This window comes from Tetrao urogallus, assembly GCF_951394365.1.
Source record: "Tetrao urogallus genome assembly, chromosome: 23".
NCBI classification, from domain to species: Eukaryota; Metazoa; Chordata; class Aves; order Galliformes; family Phasianidae; genus Tetrao; species Tetrao urogallus.
Window position 1 is genome coordinate 5,734,525 of NC_136836.1, and position 13,767 is coordinate 5,748,291.

Below are 13,767 nucleotides of genomic sequence, written 5' to 3' on the forward strand. Positions count from 1 at the left end.
TAAATATTTCTCAATGTATAAAAGCAAGCCTTTTTTACTCGAGAAGAGAGATGGCTACAGTCTTATACCTATGAATACACCAACTAACCACAGGAGTCATTGGCATAAAAGTTGAGTTCTTATATACTGTACACACACAACTTGAAACAATCTACTTGCATCTAACAGCGGGAAAACTAAGCAATTTCATGGTTAACTGCTCACTAAAATTTAGAATAGATACAAAAACTGCGTAAAATATACACACAACCTAATATTTAGATGCTCTGCCATTTTCTGGAATCTGAATTTAATTTTCCATTTCAAGGTCCCCCCCCCTCAACCCTCACATATGTAGTATTAGCAGCCAGGCCAAGAGCAGTGAAGCCCCTTTCCTGACAAGTCACAACACTGCACAGCCTCTGACCGGGCTTCCAAGACCAGCTGTGTCCCGTGCAGTACATGCAGTGCTAGCACCACCTCTCCAGATGGCAGAGAAATGTCAAAAATCTCTCTCCACAGAGCTCCATTTACGAACCTACTTGTCACTGGGCATGGAGAACACAGAAACCTGCCTCTGAACAATGAAAACGTAAAATTACCAGTCTGCATTTCACAGCAGTCAGTGTTGCGCTACAGCTGTCCAGTTTTCCATTTCATCACGTTTAGCGTTAAAGAACACGTTAAACAGCTGGTTTAACTGTTCAGTACAAACTGGTATCAATTGCTATGGGCATGACATTTTGAACAGGACAAGGTTGCAAATTACGACCAATCAAGTCATCACCGATATCTAAGCATTCAAAATGCAAATCTTTACAAAAATATACATTGAGACACCACAATCAATTCAGAGCTGCCCATAACACGTAACCAAGAGGACATTCTCTCTCTCTCTCCCTCTGTCTCAGTGGCTGCTCCACACTGTTTTAAACTTTAACCATTGTTGTCTGCTACAGGGAAAACTGACGAAGAAAAGATTTTTTTTAGCACTGTTGCAACATCATATTCCTGATAATTTAAGTAAACTGAACTGTGTGTAAATGAGTCTTACATGCCTAAAACCAACGTGGACTCACTATTAGTGGCCACTGGACTTGGGACTAGTCCAAGACCTTGATCTGGATTTTGACCTAGATCTAGAATGTGATCTTGACTGTGATTTGGATCTAGCTGGTTCTTTTTTTCTCGACTCCTTTTCATATCTTGAGCTGGACTTATAGTGTGTTTTAGAATCTGTTTTAGAAGTGCCTCTAGATTTGGTGTGAGATGCAGACCTAGACCGTGATTTAGCCTTCATTTCTTTCTTGGGCTGTGACTTGGATCGTGATCTTGAATTGGACTTAGATCTTGAAAAAGATCGATTGCGGTGTTTGAACCTATCAGAATAAAGGGGAGAGAGGAGATTTGAATGTAAAAACACTATTCTTAGACATCTAGTACATTAAAAATTGTTTACCATTTTTTTGCAGGAGAAACGTTTTTTTAAACCTACATTTAGGGAATACAATGGTCTACTTTTCAATGTAAAAAGCGTAAAAATTATTTTACCTATCATTGTCCGAATGGCTTCTGCTACGACGAGGTCTTCCAGTAGGTCTACTGCTAGAAAGGCACATCAGAAAAAGTAAACAGTGACAAATACCTATGTATGTATACAAGTGATTAATATTTTTTTTTTTTTTTAGCATGCATTTGCTTTTCAGTTATTTTTTGATGAACCACAAAAGCATTTCATTCAGTGTCTGATTTGATGCAGCATGCAAGCACATAACTTCCACAAGACAATACAAAAAAGAAAACTCAAGATTTTTAACAATTAAACAGCCTATACTCAAGATTTTTAACAATTAAACAGCCTATGTGGTGTTTTTCTTCCAAGAGACTGCTGTGCTGTTGAAGCCAAACACACGCTACACTTACTTTCTGGGACTATATGATCTTCTATAGCTGTAATCAAAAGAGCGACTTCTAGATCGTCTCCTTTCATAACTCCGGCTCCTAGATCGCCTGTATCTGTCATAGTCATCGTAACGAGAAGAACTGTATAGGTTTCTCCCCTCCTTGGCTTTCATTTGATTTGGTGCTGGAAAAAACAACAACAATATTTAACATTGAAAGTTTTCTAAGTACCCTACTTCCCTTTTAGTGACAGCACTCCCGCTATCCACACATTTGACATTTAGTAGAGAACCTATTAGTGATTCTAACAAAGGCGCTTATGAAAAGGACAGAGATTGCAGTAAGCCACTTGCATTTTGCTGCTTTAAATGCTGGACAAAAGCATTGTTGCCTTGTGAGTAATACTGTCCTAGAAAGAAAGCAAACAAACCCCCCCAGAAAACCCCCACACCACCAAAACAACCCAAAGGAAGACAGAAAAAAACAGCACAAACAGTAACAACAGTGGAATGCTTCACAGAGCCAGAAACACAGAATTGTTTCTGTAATGTGATTTCAGGCCACCTGGAAAGAGTGACAGGCTGCCTGAAAAACTAAACCATGAGCAAAACGTCCCAGCATTCCTAAATGGACCTAAGCAGCTAACAGTGAATTAATTAAACACAGTACCACGCATTAAACCTGATCCACAGTCTTAATTATTAAAAGTCAACTTATACAGAAGCTGCAACTGATGAAGTCACACAGAGAGGTTTGATCCTACAAGGATCCCTCTCCCCTATATAACAACGCACTTCACCCTGTAACATCAATATTAATATCATTAGATAGAACACAAATCAGAAGTCTTCTTTCTTAACAAAAAAAGCACAGATTTAAATGCACCACGCTGTACAGAGCGCTACCTGTACTGGCAGCTACCATTTCCATGATTTAACAGCTCCTGCTGACAACACTAAAACAGACTAGCTAATTTTTTTGTTCAGAAACTCAAAAGAAATCCCAATGTTTACATACAGGACAGATGCTTGCTGTGCAGAGCATCATTTCCATTGAGTTCAGTAAAAGTTAACTGTGCACGTTTCAAGTGCTACTTTGATAGTTTTAACTGAAAAATCTTTAAGGCACTTTTATTAACTAGCTGCACATGACTATTATAATTCTGCTCTATACCAGTAGGTAGCCATGTCTTATGCTCCTTGAAAGCATCTTCTCTTTAATATATCTGTATCTACCTATACTTATGAATACATTCGTAAGTAACAGAAAATACATAACAGTTATTTCTTCAGAAAACAAGACTTATTTTTCAAGTTGAAGTGAGATGCTTTGAAATTAATTTTCCTGAAACCAAATGAAAATGAAGATTTTACCTCAATCCTGGAAACCGGACCGCACTGGGAAACGTCAACAAAGAATCAAGAACACACTTAACCACAATATAAACATTGCAATGCATTAAAATTGGGTTACTCATTTTGACAGGGAACATTTTTGAAAGTGTGTTCCTGAAAAAAAGAAAAAGCTTGACAGCTGCACAGATAGTTCTTAAGTACATTCAGCGAGTAGCAAGAATTAGATCATGGTGACTGTTACACTTAGCTAGCTGTTTTTAATTAGCCAGGATACATTAATAACGTGCCTTCAATACAAAACATCCTTTGATAAAAGGAAAAAACCCACAACCACGTACTATTTATATATCAGCAATAATGTATCATAACAATTAATAACAAGGGTAACGTCATCTGGCACTAAACATTATGGCTGAAGCCATGATCTGATGAAATACCCAGGGAGGCACTTACTCTTCCGATCGCCCTGTGCAAACTGGATTTCTATCTGCCGACCACAAATCCACTTTCGGTCCAAATTATGGAGAGCATCTTCAGCATCGCGGACATCTTCAAATGTGGCAGTGTTAAGGTACTTGAGAATTTGAGTAGCTTACAGATTCAGTATTGAGAAGAAATCAGTTATCTTCTAGTTTTACAGGCCGTTATTTCTGAATGTTTTGTTCACAGCAGTAAGTACTGCAGCTTTTTTTTTTTTTTAATTAACCACCAATTACCTGAGACTTCCTATAATAAAATTAAAAACTCACAATGCAGCCACGAACTTACCAATCAGCAAGCAATTGCTATGCAATATCCTAACTTTTCTTCTTCCACTCATAAGGAAGAAAACTGTATCCTTCTCAAAAATGCATTATTTGCTAATGGTGATTCAACTTTCTGCACTATATTCACTTTACTGAAAAGAAATCTTAGTTCTGAAGTTGCTAGGCACACAAACAATAGAAATCAATATTTATCTATTAATTTCAAAATTGGGATGATGCTTTCCTTTTTGTCCACTGGTTGTTTTACGTTTAAATGACATAATGCCAAGGAGATACATACAGACCTTCAACAGCCAGAGATAAAGGCATACACTGAAGCCCCTGCGCTCCAACGTTCAGGAACAGAATAATTACTAATTTTTATCTGTGAGACTGATTGCCACTTTAACTCACACACCTTCCGGCTATGGGGCAAAGAGCCAGATGCCTTTCTTCTCACAGTAACTCAGTTCAGCAGCAGCATCTACGCAGAAAACAAACTATCAAGTGGCAGGTATAAGTATCTCCATTACCAAAGAATGAATGCACTTTCATTCCAGACCACAGTTATGACAGCACTCACAATGTAACAGGTTTTGCCAATGGACTAAACCAGCATCATTCATCAAAATTAGTGCTTACATGACAAACAGAAGAAAAACTGTTATTCTGTAGGATACATCAGGTATGACTCCTTTAAGCTTGGCCACCATTCAACTTCATCTTGACCTTTAACTCTTTAAGGGCTTGTCAGAAGGACTTGTCATGAGATGCTTGGCCAAAAATGACAGATGGCTTTATCTTTAACTTTGAAAAACAACCTTTTCCCCCTTTTGCAGATAAAGCGAAGCTTTGTCTCCCATTATGGCTTGTCCTTCTTCCAGCTTTTCTTTATTTTTTCTTTTCCCAAACTGTCCCTTCTCTTCAAGCCTGATCCTTAAGAGGTCTTTGGCTTGTCTACTTGCCTCAATTGTTGAACTCTACTCTAAAGGTTCTTTCATGCTTTCTCTTTGGGGTCGCCAATACTGTACAGCTTTACATTCTGAGGCAACAACAGAGGACAGTAAATTAGGGGACAATATTAAAGAAAGTTCACCTCATTTGTTATACAATCTGCTTTTGATCAAGTGATTCCAGTTCCCATTTATTAAATTAACAATAAATACTAGCCACAGTTTGCTAAGCGCAAGTTTACTTACGTACCAGTTATAATAGAAACCTGGTAGACAATTTTGAGTCAGTGATAAATTTTCATTTCAATTGCATAATATCAATTTCAGTGACATAAGAAGGCTTATATATTACTGGACTTAAGTTTTGCAAAAAGGTAAAGACAATTTGAGAAAAGTTAATCTTAAAAAAAATAACGAGACACATATAAGACACTTATCAGAAACAACACAAAAGTAAACTGCTTTTTCATTTAGATATGTTACCTCTTACACAAACTTGAATTTCAAACTTCAACACCCCTCACTAATCAGCCATCTGAAGAAAGGATATTGAACATAAGCAAATCCTCTGGGACGACGAGTGTAGAAGTCAAGCGGAACGTATACATCAACTATAGGCCCATAACGACCAAACTCACGGCGCAAGTCTTCAGACCTAGAATATCACAAATATCTTACATGTCTTCCCACTATTTAAGGTATTAAAAAATAATTATATATATGTATGTATATATATATATATATATATATATATATATAAAATCTACAATCACTCATCTTTTTGGATGGTAGAAGATGCACGTAGCAAATAATGTTGGGGGAAGTGTATGAGCTGTTCATTGCTAAAACAACGCGCCAGGCTGCCCAAGATCACCACCATGGTTCAGGATGCTTAGGATAACCTCGGTATTTTGAAATCAGTGCTCAGCACAACTCAGCAACATAAATGTAAACAGAGATGAGAAGTGACACACAGTAGCCAAGCCAGTTCAATGCAAAGGTGGGCAGAAAGTGAAAAAAGGAATCTAACAATTATTATACTAACCATTAACATTGATTTTACAAAGTGTAAACATGAGCTGTAACGTCCAAAGGAAAAGCACAAGAATAACTTTGTCACTCTTACTGACTTCTATGGAATAATCAATACTTACAACCACATCAAAGAACAAAGCTGGAGTGAGAAACCATTCATGCCCTTAGGTCAACTGTCCCAAAGATGTGGCTTTAGAGCAGAAGACAAAACTGTTCAACAAGTTTGTGACAGCACTTGAAATAAGTGCTGTCTCCTCAACAGAGGAACGTCTTTACTCATATCTTCTGGTGTCATTTTAGGACAATAGGGAAACACTCACATCACGTAAACACAATATTACATCAAGGAGTTACTGATGCTTATTCCTCTTTCACATTTGTTGGAAAAATAACTACACTGTACATTATCAATGACAGCAGAAGGTAGCTATAACAACCAGCTTCAAGGTCTCACAATGGAACCATCTCTAACAGGAATGAGCCAAGTAAGCTTACACTGAAAGCCTAAAAGGGAGCACTGTCAGTTAAAAAAAGAAGTTTGAAAACGAGCCTTCTTCCATGACTTCTAGAAGAAAATGATCTGCAGGCAAAGAAGAAAGAAAAGCCGTGCAAGAAGAATTACTTTTAATTTGAAATTACTTATATTCTTTATGGTCATGAGGTTCCTAATTCATTCAGCCATGCCTACGCCACTGTTAACTGAACACCTTTTGTGCAACCTTCCGGGCAGCAGGTCTGAGAGCTCAGGCTTGTGATTTACACAGCCAGACCTCGCAACGGCTTCCACACCAACCCCACGATCACCAACAGCAGAACCGCCGCGCCGCAGAAACGGAACGGAGAACGCCAATACTCCGACAGCCACGTGCAATGGATTCCTTTTAATTCTTTTCGCTCATTGCGAAGATCTCTCCCCTAAGCCCCTGCACGTACGTTTACGTTTTGCTACAACATAATTATTACGGAGAAAAACGTTTTCCGTCTCTCCCCTCCCACTGAGCGCCACCGGAGGCCGCAGCCCGTAACAACCAGCGTGATCGAGCGGGCGGCAACTACCGCAGTAACGGAACGAAGCGCGCGGAATTTCGGGGACGTCCATAACGAAGGCACCGCTACGCCTTCGGGCAGCACCGCCCATTTAAGTCCAGACCGCAAAGCCTGGCGGCTGCCGGCGTCCCCCTCCCCCATCCCCGGGTAGCGGCGCTCCGCGGGGCGGCCGAGCTTTGTTCTCAGCAAGGCCCTGGGAAGCGATCAGCGCGAGGTGGAGGAGAAGAGGGCGGCGCCGCGGGGAGGCGGTGGGCGGCCCGGTCCCGCACGGCCTGGCGAGCCCGCGAAAGCCTGCGCAGCCCCCGCGCCGCGCTGGCGCCTGCTCCAACTCACCGGGTGTCGTCGGCCACGTTCCGCACGAAGAGCGAAGTGTTGGGAGGGCGCAGGTAGCGCGACATGGCGGCGGCGGCGGCACGAGGGGCGGCGAGCTGCGGGGCCCGGGCGCGGCGGGAGCCGAGGCTGAGGCGACCCTCCAAGCAGCACGCAGCGCCACCGCCGCCCGCCCGCCGCCTCTCGCGAGACTTCTCGCAGGGCTTCCGGCGAGAACTCCGCGCGAAGAAGAACGCGCGCAGAAAGGAGCCACGGGCGCCAAAACCCGCGCAGCCCTTACTGCGCGTGCGGCTTCGACTCACGCATGCGCAGAATGCGACCACCAGACGCTCGCGGCCCATGCGGGAGAGGACCCCTCCCACTTGCAGGCTCCGCGCATGCGCTCTGAGCCTCTCCAGGAAGGGCTGTGTTTTCCCGCGCCAAGATGGGGGAGCGCGCGGTCCGCTTCTTGTTTGCTGTTGAAGTGGCAGCGGGTGGGGCGCCGTAGGGGGGGCCGTGCGCGGAGGCGAGCGGCCGTTTTTCAGTTAAGTCGTTTGTTTGACGAGAACAATAAAGCAGGTAGTTCTGTGGCTGACATTTAATGGTCCTTGTGCCGATAAACTCATTCTGTGGCTGAATTCGTTACCTCAGGCAGCATGAAGGCTGTGTTGCGTCCTGCTGTGGTGAGGGGTTTTCAGACCCACAGACACAAAAGGAACAGCCCCTGCCTCTCCCTGCTCTCCACGGGCTCCGTGTGTCAGCACGTTAAGGGGCTGCGTTTGTACGCGAGCTGTAAAAGAACAGGAACACGAGCCAGGAGAGCGTTAGAGACCAGAGTTATGTGGGAGTGCGTGACACAAAACATCTGTGGTAAAACGGGGAAAATTCCTATTGCAGACACATAAGCAGTGAAACCAGCGAAGGGTGCAGAGTGTTGAAGGGTAGGAACTCCTGCTGCAAGGGTTACCCCTTTAGAGCTTTTAGAATTGCAAATGAGCAGTTTCAACAAGATCCAAATAGTACTAACATCAAGATTCAAATGAAGCCCTCTGCAGAAGGCGATGCAGATGGGGATCGGTACCACCAGCCAGCGATAGGATAAAGCTCACAACTCGGCCGCAGTCATCAGGTTTGGGCGGCTTTGCCAACAGAACAGTGCTGAGGATTTTCCCACATCCTTGGTGTCCCAAGGCAGAAGAATGTTGGATTGACTGGATGGGCACAGTTGCTGGAAATGTGACGTCCTGAAAACTGTGAAGAATTTAATAATTTTTTGGTGCCTTCAAATTAAAATGACATCACTTTATATTCCATATATGAATGAATATGCTTTAGTATGTGATATTTTCAACGTGATGTATCTGCAGTCTGGAGTGCAGTGCCCCTTTCGATTCTGGCAGTCCTGTACTGAGCCTGAACTTTGGAGAGGAGTTCAAATAGGAAGAGCATCTTTTCAAGTGTGCAGGGAATGTCTGAATAGTCCATGAACACCACTGAGACCTTTATTTTAAAGGTGTTTATTTTAAAAAGAAACACACATATGTGCGTTTTGCTTTAATGTCAACCCTATCTTATGTCAAATCAAAAGCAAAGAATTACGGTTTTGTAACTTTGGAAGCGCTCTGTCCAGTGATCTGATTTAGTTAAAGTCATTCAGAAATCAAGCTGGCATATCTCTTATTTTGTATCCTACAACTTACTAACAGAGCATTTGATCATTGAAGATTTTCACTGTTCTGCAGGCATGCTGTTGGAAAACAGTTGTGTTGTCATATGTCACTGTGTGGTTAGCAGCAGTTACACAGCAGTTTCCAGACAGAAATTTGCCTAACTCTTACATGGCCTTCCGCAGTCCTGATGCTTTAAAAGTCTTCCTGAGTTTATCAGCGTCTTGGCTTCCATGCTGTTTTTAGTTATGTTAACTCACGTGGAATTTAAGGTCTGGAAAAGGGTGCACAGAATCACAGAATTGTAGGGGTTGGAAGGGACCTCCAGAGATCATCGAGTCCAACCCCCCTGCCAAAGCAGAGCAAACACTGACGATGCAGAGGGATCCAGGTAGGCTGGCTCGAGGGGCCACTCTGTAATGACTGTTAAATACTTCACAGTGTTTAGGATGTTACTGCTGTTCTCACTGCAGTCCCAGTGTGGGTCAACTAAACAAGTATCTATTCATTTTTTTGCTGAATAGCATAGAGAGAAAAGAATTTCCAGTAGAACATGGCACTTTCCTATAAAAAGCAGTTAATGTTGAATATGTTTATTAATCTGGTAAGGAAGTGAGAAACATATCAGCTTCTGTCCCTTCTCAATGATCACTATGGTAAATCAGCATTTTTCAACTATGTCCAGCTTTGGTTGTCTGAGAGGGAGACCTCAGTTGTTGTGGGTATAGAAGAGATCTGTAAGCATACTTGGGGAAAACAGAATCTTACAGTAACGGGAAGTGATTTTATGTATGAAAGTAGAAGTCATCATTATTTTTTGTACTATACAGCAATAGCAAAGATGGACACACCTTATGGAAAGTGCACTTTATTTTAAGTATGTAAAGATGTCACAAAGAAGGTGATCTGTCTTTAAACTCTCTTGCTTCTTCTGACAAGTGTAACTCCACCAAAAGTAAGAGTCTGTAGATGACAAATACAACTTGTTTTTCATTTGGGCTTCAGGATAGCTATTAATAGTTAAGTCATTAGAAGTTTCTGTAATTCATTTATAAATCCAGATTATCACAGAAAAACATTCTACAGTTTAGTTACAGAAATTACAATGTCTGCCTAAATATATGTGAAAAATGTTCGTATCAAAGAATGTTTCTGGTTGCTTTCTTTCTTTTTTCTTTTTTTTTAAACAAAACCGGTTCTGAAGAGGGGTAATCTAAATATAAATGCCATTATCAGCTGCATTTAATCACTGTTTTAAGGAGCATAAAGATATACTTCCTGTAGTGGAAATACATCATCCCAAATAGTAAGGGGTTCTTTTGCATAGTGTTTTGCACTTTTTTTTTGTTTTCCTATGCAGTGCTCAATAGCTAAAGCCATTCACACTTCAGTGCTTAGAATTGTCCCCAGCATAATAATTAATAAACACTTGTTAAGAAAGATGCGTTAAATGTACAAGCGTTGTTTAAAAGAGAGTCATTCAGGGCACCCAGTTTTTATAACAGGAATAATAAGGGACACTGGTGTTTTCCACTGCGATTAGTCTGAAATACTAAAATTCTGAATTTGCAGATTTACACATCTGTTAAGAGCTCTGCAAGCAATGTAGTCATTTGGGGGCCACTATTCTTTGAACATATTGACCCTACACGAAGAGCTGATCAACAGAGAACGTGTTTTCATTCAGCATTTAATAAACCATAGTTTTCCATCACTTACCTCTACCATTTCATTTCCTTTAACTTCTTGTTCATGTGAGAATTTTTCTGATTTGCACACAAGCTTCCCATTTACCAACTGCACAGTGCACTGTTAAAGCAGATTGAAAACAGAAAACAGTGGAGATTTTGAAATTCAGTTAGGAGATGGATAGGAAGTGACTCTAGCATAGATAGGAAATAAATGCAGGTCACACCGATGCTTTGTAATTGCATCTGTTGATTGAAGCAGGAGTATTTTAATAAGAGTTTTAGAATAATAATTTCTGTTGGTCAAAATGCATGCGTTTGCTCTATTTTTTTATTTATTTATTTACTTTTGCTAACGGAAATGGTAAAAACAAATCTCATTGCAGAACAGAAAGTGAAGTATAAGGGTGAGCGGAGAAATTCACCTGTTTCTGAAATACATTACCTTTAGCTTTTTGCCATCCATAGTAGTAATGTCAGCCTCTTTTCCAAGTGTAAAGGAGTTAGTCACACTTTGCTTGGGTGTTTTTGATGTCACGACAAAGTCATCTCCTTTTTGTTGTATTTCAACAATGGGCTTAATATCTCGAGCCACTTTGATAAGGTCTTCTGGCAGTGCTGTGAAGAAAGACAGAAAAGGACTTCTATTATGGATTTGTGTATTTATATGAAATAGCAAATCAGGGTGCAGAATGTACAAACCAATAACAGAAAATAGTCTGCGAGGTTGAAGGCAAATGCTGTCTTGGGTTCCTCACTTCTCTATGGACGTAGCATTCCGTTCCACGTAGTCTGTGTAGATTTTGGCACTATAATGACCTTAAGGTACTTTTTCAGTGCGTCTTTAGCATGACTTGAAAGTACCACCTTTAGCAGTAAGGGGTTGGTGTAGGCATCGCGCTGCAGGACTGGGCTTTTCAACTATAACTGAGTTTTAATTCTACTGAGTATCTATTACATGCTTTAAAACACTCAAGTGTGAATGTTTTGCCATGATTGTCAAGAAGGTAAGTGCATTTTTATTTATGTGGTACCCATGAAATCATAACCACCAAGTTGATTCTTTACAGATTACTGAGTAGCTGTCACATACATTAATCAGTAGCGCTATCGAAAGTGCCCCTCTGCTAAAGAGCACTGAAAATCTGCAAGCCATTAACAAATTGGTTACAGTTAAATGTATTTATAACATCATGTGTTAACCAAAATAAGACACTTTATTACTTGTACTTATTCTTTCCTAAGGGACTTGTCATCGTTTCTTTTCTTTTTCAAATCAGACATAATAGACTTACCTGATGAGTAGTTTATCACACAAACAAAAGAAAAAAACAATGTAGAAATACTATAATAAAAGATGTCTGCAAAGCACGTGTCACAAACAGAGCAAATTATTTGAGAACTTAACACTCACCAAGAGCTTTCAGAAATTCCTCATAGTTCTCTTGAGCATAGACCTGCCAGGTGCCGCTGAATGCCATTGTGGATGATGAGGCGCAGCGTGAGGGCAGTGCTGCTAGCAGACAGTCAGAGCTCTGGCTGGTCCTCCGGGTGCTATTTATAGAAAGGGTGACACCAGCCCAGACTGCGAGATGATCAGCTAATTATTAACAGCGAAGTAACACTTATTAATCTCATATTTGCTCTCAATGATCATAACCTCTCGTTCATTCTGCTTTCTACAGAGTCCTACCTTGACCAAATCTTTTGGGATGTTCTGTTTATTGGTGGGTCACTGAACTCAGATAATTATTCATAATAGTTGCAAAGTGTTGCCTTGATTAATTAGTTTTATTTTTGTGTACAACTTCTATTTGTAATATGTTTTTTATTTCTTCAGATACAATAGCATAATTTAGATGTGAGATGATCACTGTCATGTGATAGGACAGCGTATAGTGTATGCGCTATGAGCAGTTGGAACTTAAGTGGTGGAAATAAAGCCACAAATGCTTCTTCCGGAATTGTGGTACTCCAGTTTCTTGATAGCAGAGAAAATCATTCTGGAGCAGTCAGTTTTGATTTCATCCAGTAGATGTCAGTAAAGTGTACCTAAATCTGTATTAAATGTAGGGTTGTTTGTTTTTTTTTCTCCAATAGCCACCATACACAGGAACATTAAAGGTAAAATTAAATACAAAACATTACTTGGAGACCGAAATTAAAGAAGTAAATGGAATGCGTGAATTATTTTTCTTCTCGCCAATTACACCAAGAATTCCTCACCCAGAGATAGCGAGTGATATTCCTTGTTGTCCGTGCAAGAATGATTGTTGATTTTGGAAGACATTGACTAGATTACGTATCTTGCAGTTATATTGCTTAATTCAAACAGAGCCCATATCCCAGGGGTTGCCGACCTTCCTAAGTTAACTTTTATTACTCCATACCAATCAGTAATTCTTCCATTTCAACAGGAAAAACAATGCTGAACTTTTTCCTACAATTTCACAGTTATTTTTAGTATGTAATTTTAAAGAAAATGCAGACAAAGAGCTAGATGCCTGAAGTGGAGGAAATGTTCATGCTGAAGCCTATTTCTCTTCTGGTTTTTATTAGAAGGGAGCATGCAAGGCTCTGGGTTGAGAAAACTCGTGCTCTAGTTCTGATTAATCAACCTTATGGTTTCAAGACCACATTTCGTTTATACATGCTGTCATCTGTTTTGTTGTGTTTTCAGAATCCTGAATTTTTTAATTCATATGCATAAACAAATCTCTTTCTCCTAGCAGCGCTCAGACCAGAACAGTTAGTGGGAGGTCAATAGATGGCTCGCTTCTCATGACTTTGGGAAATTTCTTATTACTGCAAACTATCCATATACCAGCAAGTGTAACATACTTTCTTCAAGGACTCCTCATGTACGTAACATAGTCTCTGGCTATAAAAAAAAAAACCTCATCATTGGTAAAATAGTCCTAGCAACTTGCTGTAGTTAGCCATGCTTGCGCAGGATTTGGACAAGTTGATCTCCAGCAGTCCTTTCCAAACTGAGCAGTAGTGTGAAATCAAAGAGTTAGATAAAGCTTTTCTAGTAATCTTTTCATTGTCCTCTAAAGAGCACTGTTGTCTCTGGGAAGCTAAGC

General features: G+C 40.5%; 2 protein-coding genes across 3 annotated transcripts; both read right to left on the reverse strand.

Annotated features, from left to right (window-relative positions):
* Nucleotides 1–1,060: 1,060 nt before the first annotated feature.
* On the reverse strand, nt 1,061–7,415 carry SRSF10 (serine and arginine rich splicing factor 10; the record flags this gene model as incomplete). Of its 2 annotated transcripts, none has more annotated exons than XM_079546243.1 (6): nt 1,061–1,358; nt 1,531–1,581; nt 1,903–2,065; nt 3,690–3,785; nt 5,460–5,590; nt 7,351–7,415. In XM_079546243.1, the coding sequence occupies 6 exons, from the start codon at nt 7,413–7,415 to the stop codon at nt 1,061–1,063; spliced, it is 804 nt and encodes a 267-aa protein (XP_079402369.1). The 2 variants fall into 2 exon arrangements, with proteins under 2 accessions (XP_079402369.1, XP_079402368.1); XM_079546242.1 differs by having other exon boundaries at nt 1,531–1,584.
* Nucleotides 7,416–9,905: 2,490 nt separating this feature from the next.
* Nucleotides 9,906–12,162, reverse strand: LOC306954917 (fatty acid-binding protein, liver; the record flags this gene model as incomplete). The annotated part of the gene is made up of 4 exons (XM_079546122.1): nt 9,906–9,956; nt 10,713–10,802; nt 11,127–11,299; nt 12,096–12,162. 4 exons carry the CDS (start codon nt 12,160–12,162, stop codon nt 9,906–9,908), a joined length of 381 nt encoding a protein of 126 aa, XP_079402248.1.
* Between the last annotated feature and the right edge of the window lie 1,605 nt (nt 12,163–13,767).